General features: G+C 42.7%; 1 protein-coding gene across 1 annotated transcript in view; it reads right to left on the bottom strand.

Moving 5' to 3' along the window:
• The window catches only part of CHRNA2 (cholinergic receptor nicotinic alpha 2 subunit), a 214861-nt gene that overhangs the window by 82399 nt on the left and 117930 nt on the right, over positions 1-14532 (bottom strand). Inside the window, exon 3 of the mRNA XM_073672921.1 lies at positions 9225-9376. Coding sequence (XP_073529022.1) covers positions 9225-9376 — 152 coding nt within the window. The remainder of the gene's footprint in view (positions 1-9224; positions 9377-14532) is intronic.

Raw genomic sequence — 14532 nt, 5'->3', positions numbered from 1 at the left:
ACAGCTCCAGTGGTGGTGAGGTGACAGCTCTGGTGGTAGTGAGGTGACAGCTCCGGGGGTGGTGAGGTGACAGCTCTGGTGGTGGTGAGATGACAGCTCCAGCAATGGTGAGGTGACAGCTCTGGTGGTGGAGATGTGACAGCTCCGGTGGTGGAGATGTGACAGCTCCGGTGGTGGTGAGGTGACAGCAGGGTCATTGCAGCCTGTAAGCTTTCCTGAAGAGATGAATTTTCAAGTTCTGTCTGAAAGTTCCGAAACTGGCGGATAGTCGGACATGTTGGCTCACAGAATTCCAGAGGATGTCTTTAAGGTGATTGAGTGAGGAACATATGAGTGTGGAGGAGAGAAGGAGGTCCTGAGAGGACCAGAGATTACGTGTGGGAAGATATCGGGAGAGGTGCGAGAGTGCTAGCAGGTCGGCCACAGAGGAGGATATTGAAGTAGTTGGGGTGGGAGATGATGAGGGCAGCACTAACATTTTAGTAGATTGAGGGTTGAGGAAAGGATGGATTCTGGAAATATTTTGAGTTGGAGGCGGCATGAGGTGGTGAGAGCTTGGATTTACGGTGTGAAGGACAGAGCAGAGTTGAGGGTTACTCCGAGGCAGCGGACCTCCAGTACAGGGGGAAGTGTGATGTAATTTATTGTCATACATAGAAGGTACATGAGATGGAGGAAAGATGATGAGCTCAGTTTTGTTCACATTGATCTTTAGGAAGCGAGAGGAGAAGAAGGAGGATATGGCTGATAGACACTCCGGGATTCTGGACAGCAGAGAGGTGACATCTGGGCCAGAGAGGTAGATCTGGGTGTCATCAGCGTATAGGTGGTACTGGAAGCTATGGGAGTTTATGAGATGTCCCAGGCCACATGTATAGATGGAGAAGAGTAAAGCTCCCAGAACAGAGTCTTGAGGGACTCCAAAAGAGAGACGGCGGGATGAGGAGGTCGTATGGTAATGGGAGAAGCTAAATGTGCGGTTGAAGAGGTATGAGGAGATCTAGGAGAGGGCAAGGTCTGTGATACCAAGGGAAGAGAGGATCTGTAGTAGGAAAGAGTGGTCGACTGTGTTGAAGGCTGGGGACAGATCTAGAATGAGGATTATAGAGAATTGTCTGTTAGCTTTAACAGTAAATAAGTCATAAGTGATTTTGGTCAGGGCAGCTTCGGGGAGTAGTGGGAACGGAAGCTGGACTGTAGGTTGTCAAAAGAGTGAGTTAGATGACAGGTGGCCAAAAAACTCGATGTGGACATTGTTGGGGTTATGATAGGCACAATTTAATAAGACTTAAAGGAACTGTCACAAGTACATGGCGACTGATTTAAAAGGCGTTTTTATGCAAACCTGTATGTAACCTGAGCGATTTTAAGACTGGTACTGTTATATTTTCCCTGATATCACTGGTACTGTTATATGGTCTCTGATATCACTGGTACTGTTATATGGCCCCTGATATCACTGGTACTGTTATATGGTCTCTGATATCACTGGTACTGTTATATGGCCCCTGATATCACTGGTACTGTTATATGGCCCCTGATATCACTGGTACTGTTATATGGTCTCTGATATCACTGGTACTGTTATATGGCCCCTGATATCACTGGTACTGTTATATGGCCCCTGATATCACTGGTACTGTTATATGGTCTCTGATATCACTGGTACTGTTATATGGCCCCTGATATCACTGGTACTGTTATATGGTCTCTGATATCACTGGTACTGTTATATGGTCTCTGATATCACTGGTACTGTTATATGGCCCCTGATATCACTGGTACTGTTATATGGCCCCTGATATCACTGGTACTGTTATATGGTCTCTGATATCACTGGTACTGTTATATGGTCTCTGATATCACTGGTACTGTTATATGGTCTCTGATATCACTGGTACTGTTATTTAGACAATAAGTAATATTATGTGAGCAATAATAAATCTGATACTGCAATATAGTCACTGATGAGGGTGATACTGCTACATGGTCACTGATAAGACTTGTACTGTTATTGAGACACTAAGTTCTTTGAGCAATAATAATGCTGGTACTATTATATGGTCACTGATATGACTGGCACTGGTATTTAGACATAGTGCAATTATGTGAGCAATTATAAGGTTGGTACTGAAATGTAATCACTGACAAGGCTGGTACTGTTATATGGTCACAGATAAGGCTGGTAACGTTATTGAGAAACTAAATTCTATTATCTGAGCAGTTATAAGATTAGTACGGTCATATAGTCATTACAATGACTGGCACTATTATTTAGATACTGAGTGGTATCCTAGAAACACTATTAAGATTCTGGTCACTAATATGGCTGGTACTGTTATTTAGACATTCATTTCTATTCCATGAGGAATTATACTGTAAGTCTGGTACTATTATATGGTCATTGTTGCGAAAAGACAGGTACTATTATTTAGACACTCAGCGTTATTCTACTCTACTAGAAATGTTAAGATTGGTACTGTTGTTTGGTCACTAATATGGCTGGTATTGTTTATGGGACAATGTAATAACTGTTGCTATGATATGGTTGATACGGTATAAAGGCACTGATGTGGGGTCGTGTAGATGCTCTGGTTTGTAGTATTGTAGGCACTGTTAGGCTATGTGCCCATATAGTGTTCTTGTAGCGTTTTTACGGCCGCGAAAAGGCTTGTAAAACCGTCCGCCATGCAAAGCAATATGAATTGGGATGTGCTGTGCACATGATGCGCTAATTAGCGCGCCGAATTCGCATTGTGTTGCAAAACGCAGCATGACCATTTCTACCGCGATTACGCCGCAAGTTCGCGGCCATTGAGGAACATTGAAACGCAGCAAACCCGCAGGTATATGTGGATTTGCTGCGTTTCAATTCAATTCAATGGCCGCGAATTTGCGGCGTAATCGCGGTGCGTGTGGTACCTGGGATGAAGAGGAGACTACAACTCCACTTCATCCCGGCTACCACACGGTGAAAAAAAGAAATAAAAAAGTTAAAAATAAAAATACCTGTATACTCACCTCTCCGGTCTCCTCCCGGCCGCGTCCTCTCTCCTCGGCGTCCTGCGGTGTACTTGTACGACCTGCGGTGACGTCATTTAGTCACCTGATGGTCACGTGACTGCTGACGTCAGCGGTCAGGTGATGGTCGCGTTACCATCAGCTGAGTGACGTCACCGCAGGTCGTACAAGTACACCGCGGGACGCCGAAGAGAGAGGACGCGGCCGGGAGGAGACTGGAGAGGTGAGTATACAGGTATTTTTTATTTTTAACTTTTTAATTCTTTTTTTCTTACTATAGATGCAGCATTTTAAGCATCTAATTTGATCACACTATATGCCGGTTGCATGGATTTCTATTGTGTGACCAACTTGTCAAGTACTTTCCAAGTGATGCTCAAAATCGCATGGAAAAGTGCTTGAAAAAACGCATGCGAAAATGCTGAAAAAACGCTGAAAAAACGCTTTTCTCTGGCAGAAAAAACGCATGTAAATCTGCATGTAAATCTGCATGTAAATCTGCATGCATTTTTTTCGGCCAGAGAGAGGCAAAAACGCTCTGCATCAAATCTGCATCGTGGGCACATAGCCTTATGGCTAGTGCTATCCTGAGAGCAATGCTAATGTTGATATTGTTACATTGGGAAGATATAAGTTGTAACATTGTACAGGAACTGCTATGACGGCCCCACATTTTGTTGATGATATTATATGGATTCTGATAGGACTGGCACTCATGATATAAATAATGGTGTTTTTCTATGACTGACAATGCCACATGGAATATTGATTGAGGAACAAAAAGACTGATATGGTATCTGATATTCCTGGTACCGTTATTCTAACACTGTGAATAGAGCCAGAACCGATTCTGGTATGATTGATACAAATCCATTTCCTACTATTTTGGCACTACTATATGGGCTCCACCAGAACTGATTTGGCTGCCCGCCTGTGATACAGAATTAATATTTTATAGCAGTAATATCCCTGGTATTGTTAAAGGGAATCTGTCAATAGGATTTACCCTCCTAAGCTGTCAACATGGGCATCTAGGTCATAGAAAGCCGAATAAAATGATACCTTGTTATCTGCGATCCGATGTCTAATTCAAGAGAAATCCAAGTTTTTCTTAGTATGTTAATGAGCCTTTAAGGCCTATGAACTGGACATAGATCTTCCCGAGAATCCGCCTCCAGGGCTTATTGTAAATGAAAGGGGAGTTACCAGTCTGAGACATGTAATGACTGACAGTCTGCTCTCCTGATCTACATGTCTCACACTAGTAATGTCCCCTTTCATTAACAATAAACTCTGGAGTCTCAGGGAGATCTATGTCCCTCCCATAGAGCTTAACAACTCATTTACATATTGAGAAAGACGCGGATTTCTATGGAATAAAACATCGGATCACGGATACCAAGGTATTATTTTATTCAGCTTCCTATCACCTGCGTGCTGGAAGGCTCAGGAGAAATCGGTGCCAATGGTACAAGTACCCTAGAGGCAGCCCATGCGTTCCTGTCATTACAATTTGCGTTAATTCCTGAAAAGCATCTGAAGGGTTAATAAACTACCTGATAGCAGTTTTTAATATATTGAGGGGTGCTGTTTTCATTTATTTTTTTAATTTGTATCACTTTTAGGGTTTTTCCAATATTTAGGACCCCCAAAGTCACTTAAAAACTGAATAGGTCCCTAAAAAAAAAAAAGTTTTGTAAATTTCCTTGAAGAATGAAAAATTGCTGCTAAGTTTTTAAACCTTCTAATATCCTAACAAAATAAAAAGATATTTGAAAAAATGGTGCAGATGTAAAGCTGACATGAGGAAAATATCATTTATTAATTATTTTGTGTGGAATGACTATCTGGATTAAAGATATAAACATTTAAAGTTTGACTATTGATAATATTTTGACATTATAAGGTAGTACAGCAGTGGCTCAGTGGTTAGCACTGCAGCGTTGGGGTCCTGGGTTCAAATCCCACCAAGGACAACATCTGCAAGGAGTTTGTATGTTCTCCCCGTGTTTGTGTGGGTTTCCTCCGGGCTCTCCGGTTTCCTCCCACACTCCAAAGACATACTGATAGGGAATCTAGATTGTGAGCCCCAATGGGGACAGAGCCCATAAAGAGCTGTGGAATTAATAGCGCTATATAAGTGAGTAAAATAAATAATTATAAAATTATAAAATAATATTTTTCATAAATGTATAATGATAAAATAATTAAAATAATAATATTTTTTTTATAAACGCAATTTAATTTTAAAATAAGTTATAATCATTTTATAATTATAATCTAAAATTTTAAAACATATATTTTCATAAATAAAACACAAAACGCATCAACTTAAATTTAACAATATCATAAATTATAATGTGTCACAAAAAAAAAAAAAAAATCTCATAATCACTGGGAGATGATGAAACATTCCAGGGCTATTGCCACATAAAGTGACACATGTCAGATTTGAAAAAAAAAAAAAAAATGGCCTGGTCACTAAGGAGTTAACCATGGGAACAGATAGGTCTGTATAGAAGCTGAGAACTCAAAATGATCGATTCTTAAGATTAATTCCTGAGTTGTTTCATTTTTTTTTTTTTTTACTTTCGATGCATTGACCTCCATTGAAGCAAAAAGAAAAAGAAAACGTCTGTGAATGTAGATGAAGTCTTTAGACACCCTATAATGCCAAAAAAAATCGAATAATCCGGCCCCCATCACAGTCAAAGTAGAACTTGTGATATTAGAAATGTACCCAGAGAGCCCCAGCAACAATGTATCTCCCAATCTGTTGCATTCCGTTGCCATGGCTACCATTCTATTGAAGATTTACAATGGCTATTATCCATTTTACATCACATTTCAGTTCCTGCTGTTTTATAATACACCGGTATATATATATAATGCTCTGTATGTATCACATCCCAGGGTTTATGATGGGAAATTGTGCAAACAGGAGCGACATGCTCCAATATTTCAAGGATTTCTCATCTGAGAGCCAGCGACAATGAGTGGAAAGAGGGCGCAAACTGTTATTTACTCTTTAGTTAAAGGGGTAGGATCACTAACAAAAACCCTTACCGATGCCCTGTTAGGACATATGGATATCATAGATATAAGGGTGCCAGTATGAAGACCCCCTGTATGAGGCAGAATATTGAGCTGCTAGCTCGTGTTCTGGTAGATATAGCCATACGTTACAATTTCCGCCATGTTTCAGGGGTCGGCAATCTGCGGCACTCCAGTAGATGTCTCCTGTGAATCCATCATTATTGGTAACTCTTCAGCACTGTGAAATTTTTGGGCTTTATACTCCATCTATCTATCTAGGACATGTCTCCAACATGTAGTATTTGAATCACAAATAGCACATATGACCCCCACACCAAGATGACTACAGACCACCACACACCAGATCCCTCAACATACACAGACCATAAAAATACAGATTCTCCTTCACTGCTTAAAAAAATCCTAAATAATGACAGACTTTAGCCCCAAAGACTACAGAAGCTGGACAAGATGCCTCAAAAATTATCTTCCAAATAGATACAGGCCTAGTCCAGACCCCCTTAAACAAACACACCCCAAAAAAGAAATACTGATTCTCTCAGAATCCCCTAAAAAAGCTCTAAATAGAAACCCCGGAACAGATCTTAAAAGATGCAAATACCAGACCCCCTAAAAAGTAGAAACCTATAAGCTCCATTCCTGTACTTTTCCCCACTTCCGAGCCCCACAGACCATCCTGACCCTATTTGGCATCCAGATGGTACTTGCAGCAGTGTTTGGGAGAGGATGGGAGCAAAGAAAGGAGGAAAGATGAGAACCCGGGAAATTTCCAGCTCTTCCAATGCTGTAAGAGGTCTCCCCTTTTTGCAGGAGCCTTGTGGACATTTTGGGATAGTTGACAAATACGATCTAAATTTCCCATACAGCGGCTGCTCCAAGACTGTGCTGATACCAGTAATTAGACATCAGCACAGTGACTGGAGTGGGGACTACACCGCTGATGATACCACTCCTTATCCCCTTCTACTGTATAGGGACTGGAAATGTAAATAGGAACCGGACTTTACATAATCAATAGTACAGACGAATATAAGAAATGTTTAATATATCTTATTAGATACATCTTCTTCTGAAGAGTGAGGTACAGAGTGAGAAAACAAAGACATAGAAAGACTATGCTGAGCTTTCTAACAAGTCTTTTATCTCAACCCCAGAGCTGGATTCACATCTACATTGCTAAGTACTTCTGTATAATTTCTGCCTGTACTAAGGAATGAAAAGCAGGAATTCCTCTGTGTGTGCTGTGCATGGGAGACATTATAGCAGCTGGTTTCCTCCCACTAGCTCAGAGTGAATTGGGGCATATTTTCCTTGTAACAGCACACCATGTGGTTTGGCATGGTACTACATGTTTAAACCTACTGCTTTTAATGTAATATTATTATGATTTGAATTGAAGGTGACATATATATATATACAGTACAGACCAAAAGTTTGGACACACCTTCTCATTTAAAGATTTTTCTGTATTTTCATGACTATGAAAATTGTACATTCACACTGAAGGCATCAAAACTATGAATTAACACATGTGGAATTATATACTTAACAAAAAAGTGTGAAACAACTGAAAATATGTCTTATATTCTAGGTTCTTCAAAGTAGCCACCTTTTGCTTTGATGACTGCTTTGCACACTCTTGGCATTCTCTTGATGAGCTTCAAGAGGTAGTCACCGGAAATGGTCTTCCAACAATCTTGAAGGAGTTCCCAGAGATGCTTAGCACTTGTTGGCCCTTTTGCCTACACTCTGTGGTCCAGCTCACCCCAAACCATCTCGATTGGGTTCAGGTCTGGTGACTGTGGAGGCCAGGTCATCTGGCGTAGCCCCCCATCACTCTCCTTCTTGGTCAAATAGCCCTTACACAGTCTGGAGGTGTTTGGGGTCATTGTCCTGTTGAAAAATAAATGATGGTCCAACTAAACGCAAACCGGATGGAATAGCATGCCGCTGCAAGATGCTGTGGAAGCCATGCTGGTTCAGTATGCCTTCAATTTTGAATAAATCCCCAACAGTGTCACCAGCAAAGCACCCCCACACCATCACACCTCCTCCTCCATGCTTCACGGTGGGAACCAGGCATGTTCACCTTTTCTGCGTCGCACAAAGACACGGTGGTTGGAACCAAAGATCTCAAATTTGGACTCATCAGACCAAAGCACAGATTTCCACTGGTCTAATGTCCATTCCTTGTGTTCTTTAGCCCAAACAAGTCTCTTCTGCTTGTTGCCTGTCCTTAGCAGTGGTTTCCTAGCAGCTATTTTACCATGAAGGCCTGCTGCACAAAGTCTCCTCTTAACAGTTGTTGTAGAGATGTGTCTGCTGCTAGAACTCTGTGTGGCATTGACCTGGTCTCTAATCTTAGCTGCTGTTAACCTGTGATTTCTGAGGCTGGTGACTCGGATAAACTTATCCTCAGAAGCAGAGGTGACTCTTGGTCTTCCTTTCCTGGGGCGGTCCTCATGTGAGCCAGTTTCTTTGTAGCGCTTGATGGTTTTTGCAACTGCAGTTGGGGACACTTTCAAAGTTTGCCCAATTTTTCGGACTGACTGACCTTCATTTCTTAAAGTAATGATGGCCACTCGTTTTTCTTTACTTAGCTGCTTTTTTCTTGCCATAATACAAATTCTAACAGTCTATTCAGTAGGACTATCAGCTGTGTATCCACCAGACTTCTGCACAACACAACTGATGGTCCCAACCCCATATATAAGGCAAGAAATCCCACTTATTAAACCTGACAGGGCACACCTGTGAAGTGAAAACCATTTCCGGTGACTACCTCTTGAAGCTCATCAAGAGAATGCCAAGAGTGTGCAAAGCAGCCATCAAAGCAAAAGGTGGCTACTTTGAAGAACCTAGAATATAAGACATATTTTCAGTTGTTTCACACTTTTTTGTTAAGTATATAATTCCACATGTGTTAATTCATAGTTTTGATGCCTTCAGTGTGAATGTACAATTTTCATAGTCATGAAAATACAGAAAAATCTTTAAATGAGGTGTGTCCAAACTTTTGGTCTGTACTGTATATATATATATTTATTAGTCCTAACTTCACTTTGCACTCTAAATTTGTTTTCACCCAAGTGTGATAAACATGGTGGAGCTTAGATAGGTATATATGACACATATCTCATACTTACCACATCTATGAGCTGGGCGATGGATAAGCCAAACTTGACAATGACAACATCCGAGGTATTTGGTACCGGCCTGGACCATCGGTTATATCCACTAAACAAGTTTTTGAATAGTCGTTCTTCAGCGTGAGAGCGCGTCCTCTCCATACATAATGCTGCAAAGAGACAAAACACATCTCAGGGTCAGGTGCCATGGTCATCAGAGGGCAGAACTGTGGGATAGACGGATCACCAAGTACATAGGATAATATAGTAGCCATACATCTTGCCAAAAACAGCTTGTTCCTGTTTGGACAGTCTCTATCTGTTATCTTCCTTCTTCTGAGCTCTTCCAGCTAAGAGGAACTCAGAAGAAGGAAGGTAATAGTTAGAAACTCTCCAGTAAGAATGAGCTCACTTGTCAGATTCTCAGTTAGCTCCTCCTGGAGCCACCAATAGACAGTGAAATGCAGCGGCTATAGAAGGCAAATGGTGTAAAATATTGAATAAACCCAGTTGCAAAAATTTCATTGAATTTAGGAAAAAATTAAAAATTGTTGACAAAGTGTCCATATCCTTTAATACAACAACATACACAAAACTAGCTTTACTCGATTCTTTTTAGGGCCTGAAAGGGGTTAAAAAAATACTTAACTTGCCCCTCACCTATCCTGCCAACGCTGCTTTGGTCAAGTAAATCAAAATTTCTGCCTGAATTCGAAAGAATTTGGTGGTAATTTAAATTTTTAGATTTCTTTTGTTTTAATAAAATTTGAAACAATTTTTTAAATATTTTTTGGTTACTTTTGAGGAGTTGAACCTGCAATCTCTCCTCTAAATAAACTTTCAATACCAGGACTGTCCACAGGGTTTGCCGTTTGCCGTACGGTGAGAATTGTCCCAGAAAAGGAAAGAACAGTGCCACCTAGAGGTGTAAATGACTTATGCAGTAATTAGAGTTCCGCTTTCCTCTCTAACTTGTGAATATTTCAGCTTTTGCTTAACATCTTGAATGTAGCAATCGCAGCCTTCAGCTCATGTCCCTACTAGTGATGAGCGAGTATGTCTCACCTACCCTTTCGGCGAGCATGCTCGGGTGCTCGCCGAGTATTTTGGCGTGCTCGGCATTTCTTTTACTGTCGCGGCATGTGTCACGGCTGTTAGACAGATGTGACACATGCAGAGATTGCCTGTCAAACAGTAAAAGAAATGCCGAGCACGCCAAAATACTCAGCAAGCACCCAAGCGTGCTCGCCGAAAGGGTTGATGAGACATACTCGTTCATCACTAGTCCCTACATTTTTCATGATATTTTCACAGACATCACATATAAGGCTATAGTTGTATCGATTGTGATTACAGATGAGCGAACCCGAACTTAAAAGTCTGGGGTTCTTACCAGACAGTTAGTGACCGGTGGTAAAAGCCGGACACGGACTTCTCCCGATATTCCGTTGCAATGTTCAGAGTTCCGGGGAAAGTTTGCTGCAAAGAGGGAGAGAGAAAAAAAATTTCCAGCTCAAAAGTCCGGGTCCCCATTATTTTCAATGGGATTCGGGTTCTTGTACAAGTTCGGGTACAGTTCTGGTACCCGAACCAAACTTTGGAATAAAGTTCGGGTCGGGTACCAGAACCCGAACTTCCACAGGTCTGCTCATCCCTAATCTTAACCAGATGCACAGGAGAGGCTGGAGACTGCGCTGCGCAGCAGCCTGCCGCATGTCATGTGCAAGGTGCAAAAGTTACCTGTGTGCAGGGTTTATGATGGGGGGCACTGCCTAAACATCACACTGTGTCCAACATTTTGAAACTTTTATTGTGGTTGTGAAGACCCGGCGTCTTCTGTGGGCAGAACACTACTCAGAAAACACAGGGTGATGGTACATCAATGTGGCAATATTTTATTGAACCACCAAACAGACAATAAACATATAGAACAGTCCCAGCAAATACCCAAGATGGTGCAAAATTACACAGTCTCACCCTTCCGCTGGCCCATTGAGAATAGATCAGCTGCAACTTTGGGACTTCCAGGGTCAACTACCTCAACCAGTGGCCTGCCACTTTCGGTGGACCCCCACAGAGAGGTGGTAGCGACAAGTATAGGAAGCTGACAACATATCCATGGGGCCAGGTGACCTCATTGTCCCAACCTGGTTTCCCCAAATGTATCCATGGGTTCTCTGTTGGTCAATGGAGCGGATTTGTGTCCTTCCAGTAAGGGCCGTGTATCCTTAGGCTGGAATCCTGTAGAATCCAAATCTGTGTCTCTCTGAATGGAGCCATGCTACCAAACTACTTTCCTGAAGAGTTTCTCTGAATCTCTGATTCTGCTTGCAGCAGGATTGAAAACCCTTTTTTAGGAAAAGTGCAGGGCTCTTTTCTCATTGTTTGAGCATTTAATCAATTTGCATAGTTGGTATCCCCCTGCTCTTGTAAATCAACAACTAGCTGGCTTAGTACAATATGCAATTAGCATAGTAACAAACATCATTTTTCCCAAACACTGAGTTACTGTCCTTCTTGACCAGCTAAAGAAACACATTCATTCAAAAGTCAACACAAACACAATAGTGTATTTCTCTTGGGATAACAAATCTAGACGTCTGGCGGATTAAGATTAGAAGCTGTGCCGTCACAGTGGTCAAGGGCACTAGGAGGCTGTTATTAGAAGCACTTGTCTGTCATTATGAGCCCCAGATGTTACTTCTATAGGGGCTTTACTGAAATTAATAATTTCTGACGCAAGCCCTGGTGAAGGTCCCTGAAAACAGGACTGGTCAGACTTCCATATACAGCCTCAGCCCTTCCTGACCAGGACAAGCCACTTGATGAACAGCTTAGATTTGCCGCCCAGAATGGAGCAGTTTTTCATCTAGAACGTAGGATCCCTGGAGGGAGAGTGATAAATGGACAGTGATACTGATACTCGGGGGAGACTATTTGTCATGTCACAGAGCAGGTAACGAGGGCAAGTGACGATCCTGGAATAGACTGGCATCATCTATAGGGCACATATTCTGTACACTCCTCAACACTGAGACTGAAGCACCATGAAGGAAAAGTCGTGGAGTTCTGAAAATTACAGAATTGATAGAAAAGTTACTGATCTGAAAATGATGAAAAACTGGAAACAAAACATTCAAAACTTCAGTCTGGAGTATGGGCCTCGTCCAGAAATCCCGGCACTTCCAGCCTCCATTGCTCGGCACCATGTCTAACTTCACTTGCAGTACAGAATGGATCAATCGTGGTGCCAGCAGGGCAGCCATTTCTCCAAAGTGTTTCAGAAGCCGTTTTTTCAGCATGACAACTCCAGGCCACATGTTACTGGTGCTACTGTGAGCAGACGGTGTGGGCTAAACGTGCTCTTATGGCGGCAGCGTCTCCGGACTTGTCTCCACATCTGGGACGTCATTGGTCGGTGACTATGCAGGAGGTGCCAGCAGCGGATCTTGATGATTTTCCCAAGTGCATTCAGCGGCAGAACCTTCCACATCGGGGACGTCATTGGTCGGTGATTACACAAGAGCTGCCAGCAGAGGATCTTGATGATTTTCCCAAGTGCATTCAGCAGCAGAACCTTCCACATCGGGGACATCATTGGTCGCTGATTACACAAGAGCCGCCAGCAGCGGATCTTGATGATTTGCCCAAGTGCATTCAGCAGCAGAACCTTTCACATCGGGGACGTCATTTGTCGGTGATTACATAGGAGCCGCCAGCAGAGGATCTTGATGATTTGCCCAAGTGCATTCAGTGGCAGAATGTTCCTCAGATGACCATTGATAACCTCAGTGATAGCAGCCGAGGCTGGAAGTGCCGGGATTTCTGCACGAGGCTCAAACTCCAGACTGAAGAGATCCAAAGGTTTTGAAAATAATCAATTTTTTTCATTATTTGCAGATTAGCGACATTTCAATCCTCTTCGTGTTGTAATTTCCACGTTGAGGAGAGAATGTCCTGTAGGTTTTTCAGTCTTGGGTCTGTATCTGTTTAGGAGTTCTGCTCTAGCATTAGCATTAGGTTGAGGGGTCTAGTCTATGGTTGTATTAACATAGGGTGGTCTAGGCTTTTCCCTGACATCCTCACTATTCATGCAAAGCATTCTAAATTGATCAGATTACAGGTGAAAGTCTATGGCAGGAGAAAAGACCCCGGAGAAGCTACAGACGAGCGCTGTGCAGCTGCTGCCGCGTGTCCTGTGCAGTGTGAAGACTCCACCGCAGTCTACTTTATAATTAAGGGCATCTACATGATGGAGGTTTCCTCATGGTGGTCCGGGGCCAGCATCCGTATTAGTTTGGGGGCTGTAGTCTAGGGTGTGCATTTAGACTTCTGATACAAGGAATGTATTAGTGTAAATGGTCTTGGCTCTATTTAGTGGTTATAACGTTTGCATTAATTTGGGGATCTGGTTTGGGTTCTGTATTTGTTTAGGAGTCTGGACTATTTTTGTACATATTTAGGGGTTCTGATCTGGGGTCTGTAGAAGTTAACGCACACTGCGTTATTGATGCATCTTCGCGGTGTTTTTCCCCGCGGAAATGCACCAAAAACGCTAGGTAATCCGTCTGCCAGCTAATGCAATGACAATCCTGATATGCTGTGCACATGATGCGGAATTTTCCGCTCAGGATTGTCATTGCGTTAAAATCCGCAGAATGTCCATTCTTTGTAGCATTTCTGCAGCGCAAAAACGCACAAAGAATGGTACCCGGGCCGGGGAAGAAGACTGCTTCTCCTATCATCCGACAGCCACTCCTGCTGATAACAGTGAGAGCGGCGCGCCTGAGGGGAGAAGTAGTCTCCTTAGCCAAGCCGGCGTGTGCGAGGTGTATAAAAAAATAAATAAATAAAAATCTTTTAAAATAAAAAAAACACTATTCTCACCTGTCCGGTGTCCTCCCAATGTCCCTCCACGACCCGATCACCTGGCAGCCGACGGTACACTGACTGGAGCGCTCTTGCTCCCGGCAGTGTACATCGCTTCGCTGGCGGCTGGGTCCAGCTGACGAGCTCTGGGACCTCACTTTACGACACCGGTGCTGTGTGGGAATATTCTCAAGAATGTTCCCACGCATCACTGATGCAGTAATGAGGTCACCAGAGCTGATCAGCTGATCTTCAGCTGATGAACACATGTGACCTCAGCCAGCAGCAGCGATGTACACCAACAGGAGTGATTACACTCCTGTCAGTGTATAGTGCTGTCTTCTACAGCAGTCACATCAGTGATTCCTGATGTCACTGCTGCAGAAGTGACCCGGATCGCAGTGGGACAATCTGGATTACGTCATGATGCCGGACAGGTGAGGGATATGGTTGTTTT

This window comes from Phyllobates terribilis, unplaced genomic scaffold (assembly GCF_046119375.1).
Source record: "Phyllobates terribilis strain yellow unplaced genomic scaffold, ASM4611937v1 Scaffold_3__8_contigs__length_932513732, whole genome shotgun sequence".
NCBI classification, from domain to species: domain Eukaryota; kingdom Metazoa; phylum Chordata; class Amphibia; order Anura; family Dendrobatidae; genus Phyllobates; species Phyllobates terribilis.
Note: the sequence above shows the minus strand (reverse complement) of the source record. Positions and strands in the feature narration are given on the sequence as shown.